Raw genomic sequence first — 19,151 nt, 5'->3', positions numbered from 1 at the left:
TCAAGCCCCACATCTCTAGTGCAGAGTTTGCTACAGCTTTGCACACTGATGTGAGAATTAAATTTGGTGCAAGCTATCGTCTAACTTATAGTGAACTCACTTTAACACTCAGTCATGAAGAAATGTAACATGCCTTAAGTTCTTGGGCTGATAAAGCCTTTTTTAAGGAATCCCTTGCTATGGAAATGACTTTTTTTGCTGTACTGGTAAAATATTTGTAGCAATACTTTTAGCTGATAAAATGAGAGAATGTTGCATTGTCAGCATACAAAATATACAACCTGCCGATTTGGATGGGAATTTCATTAAACAAACTCTTAATGCCGTAGCTTGTTTTGTATAATGTAGCAAATGGTTTTCCATTCCCTTACCATTAGGTAACAGAAACCCGGACTGGTCCTCTTGGCTGCAGTAACTATGACAACCTAGATTCTGTCAGTTCTGTTCTGGTTCAGAGTCCTGAAAATAAGATTCAGTTACAAGGTACGTAGGTGCAATTTTGTTAAATATCCTCCTGTTCCATAAAAAAATTATTCTCTTTTAACTTTTGCTGCCTTCGTAAAAGGTCATTTCCCTAATTTTTTGTCCAATAAGCACATTCTGGACAAAGTGAAGGAAGTGTCAGTAACTCATGTTGTGTTTGAACTAGAAACAATGTTGGTACTAATCAGAAAATAATGTAAGTCTGTTAACATTTTACAGCCTTATTTAACAATGAATCATGAATGCACTCTTTACCCACCAAAACTTCCAAAGTGTACACTGAACAGGAAATGAAATGTAGACCCCTTCGTACATCCTGGCTCATTTTGAGTAGTCCCAATTGAAATTGATGGGACTATTTGAAGAGTAAAGGCCAGAGTTTAAAAGGTATGTAAGTGCCTAAAGATGCAGATGGGCACCTGGAGCTGGATTTTCAGAAGTATTTAGTTGCCTAATGAGATTTCGAAAAGAAAATAAGCTTGTTAGGCACTTACTTGCAATTAAAATCAGTGGGAGTTAGGTACCTATCTGCTTCTTCAGGTGCTTAAATATCTTTAAAAATCTTGGCCGTAGTGTCTATGGCAAAAGTACCCAATCAGGTTATCTGCCTAACTCCCATTAAAATCCAGGAAACTGAGGCATCTATCCTGCATAAGCACTTTTGAAAATCCCATTAGGTGCTTATGTGCATCTTTAGGTGCTTAAATGCTTTGAAAAATCTACTCATACCTAAAACCCCACATCAGCAAAGGTGGCAGAATCTAGCCATTAATCATTGCTTTTATCAGTTACACAAGGGGTACTGTGTATAGAGGCTCAGTATTATTGCAGCTAACAGACCCAATTGTAGTTTCTTTCTGGTTGCAAGAATTCTGGATAATTACATATATTAAAAAAACAAAGAAGATGTATTTAACTGTGAAAGTGTGTATTGCACTTTCACTTTTTCAGAACAAGGGGTGGGATTTTCAAAAGCACCAAAATAGGAGCTCAGGGAGATTTTTTCAAGGGCAGGGGCACTTAGAGTAGGCCCAATCACGTGAGTGGGATTACTTGGTGTGTAAAGGGAGCAAGATTTGGCTCATTTTGCAAATTAAGGCTCCAGCCCTGCAAACGCTGCTAATGCAATGTCTACACATGCAAGTAGCACCCCTAATTTCCACCGAAATGCTCAATTACTACTTGTATTAAATGTTTGCAGTATCAGGCCATAAATTGGCAGAACATAATATAAAAAGTGTTTTTCAGTTATCAAGATAGACTATCAGGATTATTTTATCTCCCTGTTGAATATGTCCACATTCTTTTTTTCTCCTACGTCTGTCTCGCTAGCAGTTTATGAGGACATTAAGGAGAGCATAGGTTAAACATCATGTAATATCTTTTTTTTTTAAGGCATAAAACAGTTTGATAGATGAGGTTATTTACATGGAGGCTCATCTCTTCCACTGGGTCTGCAGAAATAATTTGCCAATTTGGAATGTTCTTTGATCACTCACAGTTGTCAATAAAATAGGTAGAAAAGTGGTTATTATGTCAATGAAAGACAGATTTGATACATGCCATTGGATTACATTAAAAATCGTAATGTTATTGCTGCTTAAATTATTTTATATTTAATCATGTTGAACAAAGGACGGCCTACTGAGATTTTCTTTTCACTTTGCAACTTCAAGGCTTTTCAGAAGTATGTCGATATGTTTACAATCATGCCTAAGTAACAGCTGAGTTTTACATGATTTGACATGAGGTAGAGGACCAGTAAAAAGACAGCTGGTTTTAGCAATGGCATCAGTGTTCTCAAACCATTGTGGTATGGCTTTCTACTTGCAAAATTTTACAATATTATTATTATTTACTAATGTATTAAAAACAAGGAAGATTTTCCTGTGAACTTGAACAAGGTCCTGTATAGTAGAGGCATATATAACAAATAACCTGTTATCTATGGATTATGATACTCTTATTCACATTGAAAAGCAATTTGCTCCACAAGTATTCCCGTTGATTCCAGTCAGACTGCTCATGGTGTTAGATACTTTTCAGTGTAAAAGTATCATGGTCTGGCCCCAAATCTTTGGCAAAAGGTTAATATTAATAAGATAGCTGGCTGTATTTTATTGTTGCTGTTTAATACTGTAGCTAGCATGACTGACAGCCATAACTAAATTAGAATTCAGTAATTACCATATAATCATGCTACTCATTGGCATCATGCAAATGCTACTCCATTATTATAAAAGTAGATCTTAATTTCCGGTTGCAAGAATTCTGGATAATTACATATATTAAAAAAACAAAGAAGATGTATTTAACTGTGAAAGTGTGTATTGCACTTTCACTTTTTCAGAACAAGGGGTGGGATTTTCAAAAGCACCAAAATAGGAGCTCAGGGAGATTTTTTCAAGGGCAGGGGCACTTAGCCCCAACCCCCACTGACTTTCAATGAGAGTTTGGGGCCTACCCCCGATTTGTGCCTCTGAAAATCTACCCTACAAGTCTTATTGACCTTCAGCAGGACTTGTGCTCCTAACTCACTTAGGCATTTTGAAAATCCCTTCCAAGACATACCAGCCAGTTTGGTGATAATCATTTTGGTCCTGGTCTAATATCTCTTGAAGTCAACAGGAATCCTGGAAAAATGCATCTGGCCCTATGGGCCCAATCCTGCCAGGTGCTGAGTGTGTCCCCTTGAGGCACTCCCAGTGAGAACTGGGCTCTCAGCACTTAATAAAACAGATAGCAAATCTTCAATTTTATTTTGTGCACCGTCATAGAAATACAGTTGGCAATGAATCATCATACATATATTTTTGCAGCATACTATTAAGACACTAAACACCTACATTAAAAGGATAAAAGAATGAAGCATACGCATAGGAATTAAAAAGTGTAAGGGGGTTAGCTCATAGTTTCTGTTCTTCCTCATTTGTCTTCACACCTTCACGGACAGATAATTGGAATACATTAGACATTACGTTGTGAAAAGGAAACAACAAAAATGTACTAAAGCTAGCATGTGACTGCACGCTTTTTCCCCTGATTGTTTCCCTTTCCCCCTTGTCCTTTGTAATTGGTTTCTCTACATCCATTTTTCCAAAGTTTACATTAACTGCTAATATCAAGATTGTAATTTCACAGCATTTTTTTGCTGCAGAAAAGCCCTTCTGACTCTGGCTATTTATTCATCAATTCTTAACAAGGTGAGGTTGATATAATTCATCCCCCCACCTTTTTTTTTCCTGACAGTCTCCTCAGAAGGAAAGTTCTCCAGTAAATCCTCTATCTGGAGAGCACAGATTACTAGGATTGACATTCTGAACTCAGATGGAAATAAGGAATTCATCTGAGGTTAAGCCTTGAGAGAGGAAAAATACTATATAGTGGGAATGCTAGACAGATGGGTAAATTGACCTAATTAGGCCACATAGTTCCCTTCTGTACCTAAAATGTTACTTTGTCACTATGATATGTAGATTTCTGAATCTGTTTGGGTCAACCCTATCTCACATTTCAATGAGATTATTCCTATTTTATTTTCTGAAGGTCTTCAGCTCATCCTGCCTGAATATCTGCAGGAGCGTTTTGTGCAGGCAGCTTTGAGTTATATTGCCTGCAATTCAGAGGGGGAGTTTATCTGCAGAGATAATGATTGCTGGTGTCAGTGTGGCCCCAAATTCCCAGAGTGCAACTGTCCGTACATGGACATTCAAGCCATGGAAGAAACCCTGCTTCGCATAAGTGAAACCTGGAATGCTTACAACAGCGAATTTGAAGAGTCAGGTGTGATCTTTTTAAATATTTGTATTTGTGTTACTGAATATCACAGAATTTCCTTAACAATGAGGGGTGAGCAGTCCCTTTGAAGCCCCTGGGACTATGTATGTATTTAAAGGTAAGCATATGCTTCAGTGCTTTACTTATTAAGGATCTGTGCCTTACTTATTATAACTCCTTGATCCCTATAGGACAAATGTTACCCCAACCTCCAACAGGTGGTGAGGGCAGTGGAATTGGTTTTGGATTTGGGCCGGCTGCTCAGAGAATATTTATCTCCTATAAGCGATGAAGCCCAGCTCCGTGAGGGCCCTTTCTGTGGCAGAGTGAATGAATATATGGGAAGGGGAGGAGACAGATGAGAGAAGGGTCAGCATTGGCCAATTCACTGTTACATAGATTCTAAGTCTTTCGTTCTGTAGCAGAAATACACTAGAACTGCAGCTGCCACTAGAGCCCACCTCTGCTCTGCAGCCTTAGGTGGAAGATTCCTTCCACACTTCCGACCCCCATGCTGCTGTTGAGATACACAGTACCCAGCTGGGATATTTGGGTTGAGCACTGGGGATTGGATTTGCCCCTAAATTAACATGGACTTGATGAATCATCCATGTAAGAATTGGTACTCCAAACACTTCTCTACAATCCCATGAGGACTGTTTAAACTGGACCAGTTCCATCTCATTCCCCCACCACATTCTGTGTAACACTGGCTTTCTTCAAAACATCAGGGTTTGTTTCACACACCATTTCCCTCCTTCTCATCCCCAGGACTTCCAGTCCCATAGAGAATGGAAACTGCAGGTAAAATTGGCTTCTGAACAACTGTTTTCACAACTCATTCACTCGGTATTATCAGGAACAGCTGTCTAGCCAGCTGGCAGAAAAGGAAAGGAGAGCTTGGGGAAAAAAATATCGGGCAGAAAAATAGAAGTGAAGGTATGTAAGGGAGGAGTAGAGAAAAGTGGAAATTGTAGAATGAAATAAAATGTATGGCAGACAGGAAAGATATGGCCTGGGGGTGACAGGACCGAGAGGAAAAAAAGCAAATGCAAGAACAGGAAACGGGGAGAAAAAGACTGAACACTAAAATGCTTGCTTATAAATGGGGGCGGACGGGGGAATTTATAAGTACTATGTTTTGTTGTAATGAAAAATACCCTAATTTCTCTTTTGAGGCCGGGAAATTCAAAGCTGTTAATCATCCAACTCCCACTGACTTTCAATAGGATTTGGATGCCTAATTCTCTTAGGCTCCTTTGAAAATCTCAGCTCAAGGCCCTAGCACTGGTCCTGCACCTGAACTGAGGATGTGGACCATGGAGTTCTGAGAGGATGCCATGAATCAACCATTATTTAAAATATTCATATATTTGTTGTTTGTTTTTTATAAAGCAACCTTCTTTGAAATTCCTCCATTTTGACACATTTGTACATTTCTGAAATCCCACCTTCACTTAGAACATTATACATCAGTATAATTACATTGTAGGTACTGACAAGATGTAGTTTTGCCTATCCATATAGTGTCCTGTTTGAATGGGAGGTGATATTGGTTAGCAATTCAAGAATGACAGATGAAGCCATCTCATAACAGCAAGTGCCTTGATGCATCACTGTCTGAGAATATTCTCTTTTGAGCTGTATTTTATCTAAAGATGACTGCACTTCTTTGAGTGTCCACTCTTGGGACATGTGCTGACTCGTGCCAATGAATGGTGGAGCCTTCTACTAGTAGTGTCTGTTAGAGTTCTTGTGCATCCCATTTTGCTCCTCCCCTCAAAGCTCTAGCATGTTAGGTTAGTATTAAGTGTTTGTAGTTAGACAGTTACAGTTACCATTGATAGCAGATCCAAAACCCAAGAAGTATGGGTTCAAGAGATGCACTCCATGTCGTGTTGTCTTCCCAGCATTGGACACTCTCACACTCTGTCTGAAGTGCTTTGGAGAAGAGCTTTCTCCTTCTAGCTGCAGAAACTTCACAGAACAAGCTAGAGACAAGAGGCAAAATAGCATTCAGTCCCTCCTACTACAGGAAGCCTCATCAGTTATATCTTCCAGGTCAGAGATTTCTGAGGCTCCTGACAAAATGGATAAGAGGCCTGAATCGGCTCCAGTACCCTACAGTTTCAGGAAGCCTTCTAGTCTAAACTATCAGCATCTAGCTCTAAAAGACTGGCACTCCCTGATTAACCCCACAGATCTGATTCCTACAAGGGTACAAGCCCATGATGGAAACACGTCTGGGCAATTACCAATCTGTGACTGAAACTCCAGATCCAAAGATCTGAAGAAGGGGAAAAAAAAAGCCAAAACGAAACACTTGTCAGTACCTGGGGCCACTCCCCATACTGGGGACTCAGTCTCCTGGACCAAGAGCATGCAGAGCTGAAGAACTCCAGGGACTGGAGTCATAAAGATATGGAGTCATCTGACCATCCTTTTATGTCAGTTGTTGGATCTGAATACTGCCCCGGCACCAATACTGTCTGTTGTTATAACTGCACAATTTTACTCCAAACTGAACTCCTCAGATTTTGTTGGATCTTTGCAGAGACAAGGGAAGAGATGCATGGATAATGAAGCCTGCAGTGTCTCTCCCTGCTCACAAGAAACAAAAGGTAGATACTTCACCACCTGGGTTGTTGCTTATGCTTCCCCTCCACCCTGCCCCAAAGACCTACTTTCTCTTGTAGGGGAGCTGTATGACCTCTTTTGTAGATCCCCATGTCAGTGGTATCTCCAATTGCCACCTTGTTGGATCTGGGATGTTTAAAACATGTCCCAATAGCTGAAATTGGTAAAGATCAGTGCAGAGCTCAATGCATGCTTTTACTTAGCATTATGTGATAGATATCTAAACTGGACCAGATGCCCATTTTGGCAGATCAGTTCTTCAATCCTTATTTAAATTAAGGCTCTTTACCCCCCATCCTACTCTGATTACCATTGGCTAAGCCTTCCCAAGTGTGGGAATATGCAGAGGACACTTGAAGAAACGAAGGTTATTTATTTGAGGCAGGTTCTTTGAGATGGACTCTGCATAACCACCGTTCCAACCCTCCTTCCCCTTTAAGGAGCATTAGTTTTGTTAATGGTGGAAAGCCCTGAGGTGCATTAATGGTGGGAAGAACTGAGATGACCACTGCTACAGTGCTCCCTTTTATAGCCCCATCCTGAGAATGTGCTGGAGTGATAAGGGGAGTGGCGAGAGGGGGCCTCACAAGTGTTCTAACAGTAGAAGACTGTACCATTCAGTACATATTCCAAGTGTGGGAATATGCAGAGTCCATCTCAAAGAACCTCAGTTTCAAGTAAGTAACATCCCTTTTTGTTTGTCTCAGACTGTAAATGTGTTAAAAGCTGCTACATATCATATCTCTTATGGTACCATGTTGATTTTGCTGCTGAATATTTAGGTCAATGACAAGTTTCCCAGTAAAAGTAATTCTTTCCATGGCCTCTATAGTATTACAATTTTTTTCTGTTGCTGCATCTTACCCAAGCAGTATTATTTATACTGCAGTAGCACCTAGAAGCCAAACTCATGGACTGGGACTCCATTGTGCTAGCTTCTGTACAAAAACTGTTCTTGCCCCCAGAATAGCTTACTATCTAAACACCTCTTCTCCCTTTGTTGAGAACAATAGAGTGACTTCATTTAATAAGGCGGAGATTCATCAATGTGGTTATGAATAGATACTTTCCCCTGGATGTTAACCAACAGGAATATTTTGGTTAGTTATTTATCACGTGTCTATTTTAATAAATAATGCCAATGAGAATTACTGAACATTAATGTTCAGTATCCATCTAAAACTACATGTGGTATTCTAGGGGGAGGGCAGCCCCTTATACCAGGCCAAGAGGAATATTGGATAGAAAGACAGCTAAAACTTAGCTTCAACTCTACTCCATGGAGTTTATTGGTGTTACTAGAGAGAAGAAGACAGCTGCTTTAAATGAGATCCCTGAGTCACACACAGTTAAGTTTCACTGCAGCAGTAACGACCTTGGGCAGTCCACCATGAAGGAGAAGATCATTTCCCTAAACAACATGGATGCTTGAGAAGATCTTTGTGCCCCATTTGAGCCGTGATAAGCTGAGTATAAAACCTGTTTTTCTATGGACTGAGCAATACACAATTGAAAAATACCCAGAGCTCAATAGCACCTTCCCAGCCCATCAGATGCAATCAGTGCCATCTCTCAGCTAAGGGAGAGCTTGGCTGAAGTCTGAAAGTAGATGAAGAGCAACTCACTGAAGCTACATCCAGGAAATATTGAGTGAGGGGAGAGGGATGCCATTTTGAACAATGCAACACCTTTATAACCCTTATATCATCACCCATCATTGAGGGAATCTGGCCAGAGATTATTAAAACAGTCTACAGCTTTAGTATTCAGCTGGACTTTTCACCACTTATGTATAGTCAAAGCTATGACTGCAAATATATCCCTTTTTAATGAATATCTGGAAAGCGGGCTACTCCATCCCCATCAAATTCAGACTTAGCCACAAATTTGTGAAGTCTAGCCTTATAGTTTTCAGTATCTCAGAAAGAGGTTACTAAACATATCAATAGGACAAGAAAGAAGTAAAACCCACTCACGGTGTGCTCTCAGGGTGCAGCGATCATAATGTCAAGGGAAAAATCGCTAAGAGTGGAGCACTACATTTATAAAAAATTGGCAATTCAACTATATTTAAAATTATATTGATCTGCATGTCAGTTTAACATTAACACAGCATGTTGGTAATTATTACTAGGCTTATTCCTTAAACAATATGAAAGTAAATACATTATTAATAGGATTTCCATTAAACTATTTCCCTCGACCCCTCACACACCCTTCTTGAATTTATTTCAATAAATGTAGACAATATAGTGAGATCTGAGCGTCTAAATCCCTTAGGAAGCTTTGAAAATCTCTGCCTTACATTTTTAGAATATTTTGTATAAAGATATATACTGAAAGCAAGGACAACTTAGGTGAAAAATGTTGTCCTGCATTTGGTACTGTTCTGAATCGGGAAAAAAAAAAAGGTGACAGTGTTTGACAGAAGATGGTGGAGTTTCTATGGGGAATGACAAAGTCTGCATAAATCATATTACTTTTTGAAAAGCCCGTCCAACAGAAATTTCACTTAGTGTCAACTTTCTATTGAAACTGGTTATTATGAGACATTATGAATGCTTTGGATATTCTGAAACATGGGAGATATTATTTAATACATGTTAATAGCATATTTCAGGAAAAACTGTCATAAATGAAGAGGCCATTTTAAACAGTTCACATTTAATTTCCCTGCAGCAAATAAGGGAAATTCCTGTAGTCCTTCCTCAGGCCAACATCCCATTTTAATGGATTTGAGGGCACATGCGAGTGGAGAGGCCTTTTATTTTCTTGTCCTAATGAGCCTAGACTCTAAATAGACAAGACAGTGATGATGGGCGTGAAAATGACTTGTCCAAGGTCATACAGCATATCATTATTGAATTAAATATTAGAACCTAGGCTCCTTTCAGTCACAGCCCAATGTGCTTCCCCTGTGCGGGTTTTCTGTACACAAAACGGATTTTATCCAGTGTTATTTATGTAACTCAAATCCAGGTAAACATGAGTATGTGAGTTTACGAGTTTTCTAACTCCTCTGATTTCCACTCCTCTTTAGTTTAAATATATAACAAATGTGTCTTCAAACAGAGAAACTCTGCCTCATAAACAGATCTGTAATTGCTGTTGAGTTCAACAGGGGTCACACACATGTATGCATGGCCGGAATTTGTCCTAAAGAATAAGACTGCAAACAGTCTCTTTAAGACTACCTGTCTGCTGTCAATGTTCTCTCTCCTTTTGTCTGTTTCACATAAAACAACTAAAGGGTAGAGTTGGAGATTTTCAAAACCATAAAATACCAGTTCAATGCCATTTGTGCCTTTGAAAATCTCCATCTGGATCTCTAGTACTAATGAATTAAAAAAACAAAACAAAAAAACCCTCAAAATGCTTCTCTTAGCTCCACTGCCCCCTAAGAAAAGTAGAGTACTTATCAAGTTTTCTCCTCGAGAGAATTCTAAGGCCCAATTTAGCAAAATGTATATGCCAGAATTTAAGTACAGTTGAAAGTCAAATTTGTAGATCCTGCAGTTGCACATGCATATAGCCAGTTACTGTGTATATCTAACAAACCTCTTGCAGACACAGATAACAGATTGGTGCATACAATCATGTTAAATGCACACCAAATTAGGTGAGCAATTAGTGTACACATTATTGGAAAAAATCAGGTGTCTTATGCCAGATAGGCACCCCTGAGCTGTGGATGATTTTTCCATGAACAATTCATAGCTAGCAGCAATTTGTCCCTAGGAGAATGATGATTAATAAAGATTTGGTAGGCTAACAAAATTCAAATATGAAATGTCCCAGTCATTGTTATGTGTAGATTTAATTTAACACACTCTTTTCTGGCATCTTACAAGAATTCAAATCCCATTTTGGGCAATGAACATTTCCAATAGCATATTACTTTTCTCACAGTGTCCTTCGCTGGCTTTATCATTGTAGTTTTCCTCCAGAAACTCAAAACACAGTTAGGTCTTTGAGTTTCATGTAGCCACTTAATATCAGAAAACATATTGTGTTTTCACCCAAAGAATTGGCAGCTATTTTGAATTGTTTACTCTAAGCCATCTGCTTATTCCTTATCATGTCTTATACACACAGCCATATCTTCTGGCCTTCAGACTTAGCTATCACCCTTCCAAGATGAGCAGCTGTTTTCTTATCAAAAATTCATGCTGAAACTGTTCATCCTAAATTCTTAGTACATTTCGTTAGTGTCTCAAGGACCTTGGCTGAATTCATGTTTAAGCAGGATCCTCTATGAGAAGAATATTCTAAGAAGCTGTATTTTAACAGTGGCATAAAGAGTGCTTTTGGTCAAAACAAAGCCATGTTTCATATATCCCATTTTTATGTACAATAACTTGTAGCTATTCTGAAGTTATGCCAGCTACAAATGGTTTTAAAAATTGTGTAACTTTTTCAGTGTCACCTGTACTTATTATAACATTCAAGAAAGCGCTTAAGCACACACCTAATTTTCAGCACAGAACCTATCCCATTGACACCCATGTGCTCAAGGACTCCATCCAGTATCCACTGATGTCCATGAAAAGACACCAAGTGGTGCTGAGTCAGTCCCCAGAGCTTTGATGGACTGGGATTATAATAAGCAAACTCACTTTACTGTGTGACTGTCATACCAACATGACAAATACTATTTGTGAAGACGACATTGTTAACAGTGAATTACTATTTTAAAAGGCTTTTTGGACTCTCTCAAGCAAGAATAAAAAATATCCCATGTAAAGAAGGATTGTAAGTATTCTGCTATATCAGCTACTAGATCTGTTGAATGAATGAGAAGTCACCCTTTCCAGAGGGAGTCTTTGTGAAGGCATACAAGGGTCAGGTCATGACCCACTGAATGCCTTAAAATCCATGGAGACTCCAGGGAATTTTTGTAGATGGCCATACCCTCTGCATTACTCCTTGGCCCACGTTCCCTGCTGGCAGCAAGGTTTACTGAGCAATCTGCTCATTGCTGCACCCTCTTCCACATCACCCCATTCGATGGGCAGACATCGCAGAGTAAGCGTTAATGTGACAGTTAGCATAATTAGCTTTTGCCCGAATTTCTGACAAATGTGGGGTTTCATCACGAGGTCAGATTGCATAGTGCACCACCATCCCCCGCAAACAAACACCTGCAGAATCCCAGTAGTCATTTGATTACATGGATGATCTTTTGCCATCTTAGAGGGAAGGAGTGATGATGTTTCTTTAGGATTCTCCACTCTTTCCTTTCATGTTCATTGCCCGGTTTTGGCTGGTACTTGTACCTATTGGATTTCCTCCCCACCTCAGACCATAATGGATTATTTTATTCATAGCAGGTAAGTACCAGTAAGTTGACACCTACCTCCACGTTGTCTGGAGAGGTGAGGGAAAAAAAGACCTGAGCAGGGGAGAGAAGGGCAGGATCCTGTACTGCCTGTGCTTTAATCCTGCCCTAGGTGTGGGCTGAGTGTCTTTGAAAAGCCGGCCGCTTCACTGAGCTGCCTGAATTGGAGCAGAGCTTTTTTTGAACATTTAGCCCCAATATTAGATGCTGAGCCCTTTGAAAAGCTAAACCCATGATCACTGGGGCAGGAGCTATCTACCTATATTTGTACAGTACTTAGTGGAAGAAAGATCCTTATCAAGACGTATTTTAATTTATAACAATAACTTAAGATAGATTTGAGTGGTGCCCCAAGCAGAAAATTTTCTATAGTAACACAGAACTGTACAGTACCTAGCAACATCCCCTATAAATTGCTTCAAACCACTGAGCACTTATATTTAAAAAGTGTTACCAAAAGATAGTGACAATTTTCCACAAAATTCACTGAAATAAAAGAAACGTACTGATACTTCTTAGTGTATGCGCAACGTGCCTCAGGTGGCACGTGACCAGGATTCATCACTGAATCTGGTCCGCTGACTGGATCATCATCTTCCCTGGTCTGGGACTGGTACTGACAGGGAGTGCAACGTGAATGCTGATGCATGTGAGCTGCTCCGTGGCATTTAAGTGTGTTGCCCTGATAGCAAGGGATTAGACTCAATGACTTGTGAGCTCCCTTCCAGTCCTAGCTTCGTAAAAGAAAATTACATTGACTATCGTAAATTAATTGTTGGACACTGACTGCATGTTTTAAAATAATAATAAAAAGGAAGACTGTTCAAAAAAACAAAATATGAAGATGTGGATAGCAGGATTATTAAGACTATGAAAATTGTGACATATCATCAGATATATACCAGTTTCATAATCATGTTTTAAGTTATTTATAACTTCTGAAAACCTGAAAGTAAAATCTTTTTCCATCCTGATATTTTATTTTCATCCTTACTTTCTCTTTATTTTTTCTTTCCTTGTAAGTGAGGCTGTTGGTGTTGAAATTCCCCCTTAAGAAACAAATGTCATTTTGTGTGTTTGTTTTGAAAAGGATGTGGGGGGAAAAGAAAGGGGAAGAAGTCTACAAAGAATTATAGAGACTTAGCTCAGTGATCAAATGATAAGTAAACATTTTTGAATTATATCCTTTTCAGTTTCTATGCATTCATTAGGAATATAGAAAAGTTAATTTTACTGTTTATAAAAGATATCAGAAGTCATATTTTCAAAGCCACTTTGAAAAAGGCCACTGCAAAACATTTCCCATGCAAACATGCTGTAACTGTCAAGATACAGAAGTAGCACATGTGCATACACAGTGGATAGATAGCTTACCACTCTGCTTGAACTCAAGCGATCAGGCAAAGCCAGCCCTGAAACTTGCTTAAATGAGCATGTGGTGAGTAGTCCTACTGAGTTAATTGAGATGATATGTGTGCTACATGTTAAACATTTGCTTAAATGGATCAGGGCCACAGTATCTTGCAGGTGTGTGCCCATTAAAACATGTATTGTTTTCCCTCACAAATGTGTGGTTATGCAGAAATTTAGAGGCCAGAGTGTGGCCTTTATAACTTGAAAGGTGAACCTTTGAAAACTTTTATTGGCGTGAACAAAACTGGGAATGAAACTAAAGACAATTCTGTGGACAAGAATTTCCCTGAAAGAGTGTGCAAACACTTCAGGAGCAAACACACAAATTTAAAGTTTTGCTCTCTGCAAAAACTCCTACATGACACTTGAAAATGTGCTTGGCACAGATGTTTGTGAAAGAAAAACTCAGCGTCTGCAGAAAGCAAAACAAAAGAGGCATGAACATTGCTAAAATCAACTGCTTTTAAAATTTGAATAAATCTTTGCTGAAAATGTTGTTCATTATGAGCCCAGCCTCCATCTTAGCTGTGATTGAAATGTATTATTACAGCTGCATTGCTTTTTATGTTATTTCTTTAAGTCCCTTGAGTCAATGGATTTAGGCTGCATAAAGAATATCTGAAACAGTGCATAATTCCTTAATAACTGCTGGATTTCCTGTTGCTGAACAGTGATGTGTTTTGTAAATAGTGATACATAATCATCAGAAGAAATGAAAACACTGAAAGATTTATCTGAAATGGAGGGCTAGATTCTCAGTTGATGTAAATCAGCATAACTCCCCTGAAGTCAATAAAGCTATTCTGATTTACACCAACCAACGATCTACCCTGAAATTATATATATATATATATATATATATATATATATATATATATTTTCAAATCTTTGAATTATTAACACCCTCTTCCTGAAAGCATCTTGTCTAAAAGAATGGGATTTAAAGGGAAAAGGAAATTCATTAGGAGACTCTAGTAGAAGGGCCAATCCTACTTATTATTGAATTAAATGTCAGTAAAGTTAAAGTTCATGTATCTTTCATTTTTGTGGACAGTGTTTGCATCTCGAACAATCTCATTTCATGAACAATCCACATAAATCAACAGAAGAGAATGGCTCTGATGTGTCTGGTCCTATTTTTCAGAGGACGATTGAGGGAATTATCTATTATTAGTGTGGTGAACTTGTCTACTGTATTTTGGGAATAACAAAATTCCACACTATTTTCAGACACCATCTTGGAAATGCTGTTTCACCTAAGACCAACATAAAAGCTTTCAGGGGTTGATACTCAAAAACTCTAATGGTCGTTAGGTGCTGAGCACTCACTGAAAGTCAATGAAGTTTAGATACCTAATTGCCATTTGTGCCTTTGAAAATCTGCTCCTTAAATCCTCTTGTCAATTACAGAAGCCTGAAAATGAACCATAATGTATACTTCCAAACAGCATGGTTCACAAAATCATGCTCTAATATTTTAAAGCACATATTTCTACAGTCTTGTAGAGATTTGTCATTAAGCCAGTTATAATGATAAAGTATTGCTAAAGTCAGAGTAATAATAAATGAGTGCTTTAATTTGTAAAAAGCAAATATAGGATCAGCCTTGTTGGTGACCACCAGGTAAGCAGGTGACTCACTCGCTCAATTTGAGAGAAAGGTGTCTTGTTGTTGACTCTTATCACAACAAAGGAGGTTCTGGGGAAAATGGTAAAACAACAGCATGGAGGAAGCTTATGTTTAGTGGAGTGAGATTTGCGCTAAGGCTCACTTTCAATAGGCAAATCCCTGCTGTTTCTATAGAGGTTCTTATCCCACCTTCATCTCTGTAGTATCTCAGCTTCTTCCAGTAGTGCATTATGCAGTGTGACTAACTGTTGTTCTCCCATCCTCTCCATTAAGGAAGCACTTTTACATGTGATTACTGTGTGTCGGATGTTTGTTGATGGATGACTCTTGTGAAGGGTCAGCAAGGCTAAATTTGGCCCATAATGTTTAGCTTTTACCATTCTTCAATTTAGTAGAAAAATCCAGTACAATTTTGTTTTTCTTTTACTTAAAGACTACCCTCACCCACAATAAACCGTTGATATTTGCTGTTTTCTTGGGTGTAGTTTACTCTGAAAATTATCTCTGTAAAAATGGGCACCATGGGATTCAATAGCTCCAAATCAAATTAGCTCAGTTTAGATTTGGTTTTCCCCCCCCGCGGCGAACCCTTCAGAGTCTGTCTGTGATGTGGACTCCAGCTTGGGTTTGTTCTTTCTCCTATATCATCACTGGTAATAAGAGACCCTAAATTCCAAATTATGCCCTCAGTAGCTCACATGCAGCCTCATTCTCTTTAATTTGTAGTAGTCATGCTTAACATATTTCCAGATTACCTTTAGCTAACAACTAGTTTAAAATTATCTTGATATTTTCAGTATTTCATGTGCTTCCCTTAGTAGTGGGAAAGATTATTTAGGAAGATGTCTGAAGGTAACTGACAAGTTTAAGATGTTCCGTTGTACAGTGTGTCCTCATTTGCACTTGTCCTATCTATTAAGAAGTAATGGGATTGTAGAAGCATTACTGGAGGCATAATTTAGAGACAGTGGGGTTGCACAGATGTCACTATGGGTACATTCTTATGTATAGTCTATTGTGCTGATGCAAAGGAAGGAGAGCGCCCAGCTTAGCTTTCAGATCACAGGCTGAATTTGCAGGGCTAATAGCTAGAACTAAATATATCTCCTTGTACACTGAGCAGATTTGATCTGTAAATAGTAAGACAATGCATTTGGAATCCCACAATACTCTTTGCAAAGAAACACTTTTCTCAACAGAAGTGTTTTTTGTACAGTAGCTTGATGATCCACTACTGGCTTTTCAAGTACTCCATTTTAACTGGGAGAGAACATGCTGCATAAACTTAATAAATCAAACTTAAAATTAAAACTGGAGGGTGAAGGACTCCTTTAATCGATAAAGAAGACAGATTTAACCTTGTGCCATGATAGGTTATGTTATAACTGATTCAAAAGGGAGAAAGAATGTGTCTGTGAAAGATCCATGCAATCTCACAGTATTTAGGAGGTGTGATTACTTGCATCATTCACTCAGCGCCCACTGCCTCTCCTCTGACCAAAACAGACCAATTGCTAAATCAGAATTGGAAGCCAATTGCTATGCCAAGTGAGTCTCATTCTAAATCTTAATTGAAAGACTCATTGTGAACAGTCTGAACTGAATCAGTGGCAGTAGAAGTTCCTTGTTAAACATTGTGAATAAAGCCATTAGTCAATATGGTTCAATCCATTTGCCCCAGAGCTGTATAGCAGTGGTTCTTTTAAGATGGGGCTTAGAGCTTCAGGCTCAAGGGGAAAAAAAAGCTTCAAGCCTCCTGTGTTCTTAATATAATTATTGTTTACTCTATTATCTTGCAAGGGTGTTAATTTGCCTCCCAGTAATTTAGCTTCCCCATGTGGTTGTCAGGCAATTTAATCAATAGTAAGAACAGATATACCCAGATGTCATTGCTTCTGTGACCAATATTCTCTCCTCACCCCTGCGGAGGTGTCAGTGTTTTAATAAAGTGAACAGGTGCAACGTACAGAATTTCTTCAGAACCAATTTCAAAATTGTTCATCTCATATTCCAAAAGTGAAAGGACAACCAATCAGACTCTGACAACATAATTGCCTCATTTTCAACCCTAAAAGCATTATGTGCTTCCTGCTAGTTTAGCACTTGGCAAATCTACTTAAAGTTATGGAAGATGTTGTTTGCTCAGATAATGCCTAAAGTACGATGACATTGTAATGAAGGAGAAGGAGAAGGTTTCATCTAGTATGACTCTACATTAGTCCTGTACATGGTGGACATAAGTACTTTCTTTGAAAGCTGATAACAAATCTCACTCTTGGGACGATTCTAATCCATTCTGGCAGCCCTGAACTCAATATTACAAGAGATGTCATTCTTGTCTTCTCTTTCCTCTTTATGGAGATTGTCTCTTGTGATTTGTCATTTCTTAATCTTTTGTAAAGTATATACAATACTTCTACATTCCCTCCTCCCCTCCCCCCAGTAATCTCCCCTTCCTTTTCTAGAATTATAGTTCTGGGACAAGTCTTTCTTTTTTTTTTTTTTGTCTTGTCTAATTTAGGGCCAAATTCCAAAACAAAGACTGCAGGAGTCAGCCCACATGGTGCTCCCTGTAGGATCAGGGCCTTAGATTTTAATTTTTTGGAGGCGGCAGTGGTTATGCTTAAGTTTCTGGTTTTTAAGCACTATGTTAGTCTGCAACTTTATGAAAATTATATTTATGATGATAGCTGGGCAACACCCCCCTCTAAGACAAACAAACAAAAAACCCCCACAAAAACAGAATTTCCGTCCCATGGTAAATTCTGATATTTTCACATTTGTTTTCATTCCAAATTAGAACAAAAAAGTCAAGACCGATTTGTCATAGAATGAAGAGTTCTTTTAAAAATCTGATTTGGAAGTGTTGAAACATTTCATTTTTGATATTGCCCATCAAAATTAAACACACATTCCCAAACAAAACATTTAATTGTGGGTTATTGAACTGAGTCCAGACATACTGTGCTGAGTGAGTGCTACTTTAAATAGCATCTCACTAAGATTTACAGTGTCTCCTGGGAGTTTCAGTTCTTGTTGTCCATGCTACCTCTCCCTCCACATTCTCTCCTATGGCTCAGGCTCCCTGTATAAATTACATATCCCATGATGCAGCTGCAACCATGTGACTCCCATGGTATACCACACTGCCAGTCAGAAGGAAACTGCAGTGCATTATGAGACATGTAGTCTGGCCAAGATGCCCAGTTTATAGGGAAGAATGGGTGGGGCATATGGAACTGGAACTATAACTCCTCTGAAAAACTGCACAGTTTAGACAGAGGCAGTTTAGTTTCAAACTAACTTGAAATGAAATGTCTCAATTCAGCTCAGACTAAAATATATGATTCAGGTTGAACCAAACTGAAACAAAAATGTTTTGTTTTACATAATAGAAAAATGAATAAAAGAAGAGATCAAATTGAAGTTGTCCACAGAAACTATTATATAGAAATTGCATTTTTCCAAGAAAAAAATTGTTTCAGCAGAAAACTTCCAGACACCCTAAAACAGCCATAATGTGACACATGAAATGGGCTGGAGAATTGAAATTTGGCTCAAGCAACACCAAAACTTCAAAATCTGTATTTTAAAAGGTTCAAATAATTTGGATAAACACTCCCTCTATCTTGCCTATAATCTGTTTTTCCAGGTAGCTAGTCCACAAACTTCTGATGGGTTGGTCATTTTCAAAGAGTGCTGGGTCATTCCATTGGATCAGAAGAATTGCAGTTCATCATGGGAAAGTCTAGACAGTGATTAAGGACATGCACACTTTTTAAAAAAAGCAGCCAGCCAAAAAATCTGCAACAGCGAGAGTAGGGGCACCCACTCATGCCATAGTGTAGGATTACAGCAGCTCTGCCTCAACTTC

General features: G+C 38.6%; 1 protein-coding gene across 4 annotated transcripts in view; it reads left to right on the top strand.

Moving 5' to 3' along the window:
* The window catches only part of BRINP3 (BMP/retinoic acid inducible neural specific 3), a 293,883-nt gene that overhangs the window by 206,740 nt on the left and 67,992 nt on the right, over nt 1-19,151 (top strand). For all 4 annotated transcript variants that reach the window (XM_037907555.2, XM_007062979.3, XM_037907556.2 and 1 more), the window contains 2 exons: nt 378-483; nt 4,030-4,266. In XM_037907555.2, coding sequence (XP_037763483.1) covers nt 378-483; nt 4,030-4,266 — 343 coding nt within the window. The remainder of the gene's footprint in view (nt 1-377; nt 484-4,029; nt 4,267-19,151) is intronic.

The sequence above is a fragment of the Chelonia mydas genome, chromosome 8 (assembly GCF_015237465.2).
Source record: "Chelonia mydas isolate rCheMyd1 chromosome 8, rCheMyd1.pri.v2, whole genome shotgun sequence".
NCBI classification, from domain to species: Eukaryota; Metazoa; Chordata; order Testudines; family Cheloniidae; genus Chelonia; species Chelonia mydas.
The sequence above is the reverse complement of the archived record's forward strand: the minus strand, read 5'-3'. Positions and strand labels throughout refer to the sequence as shown.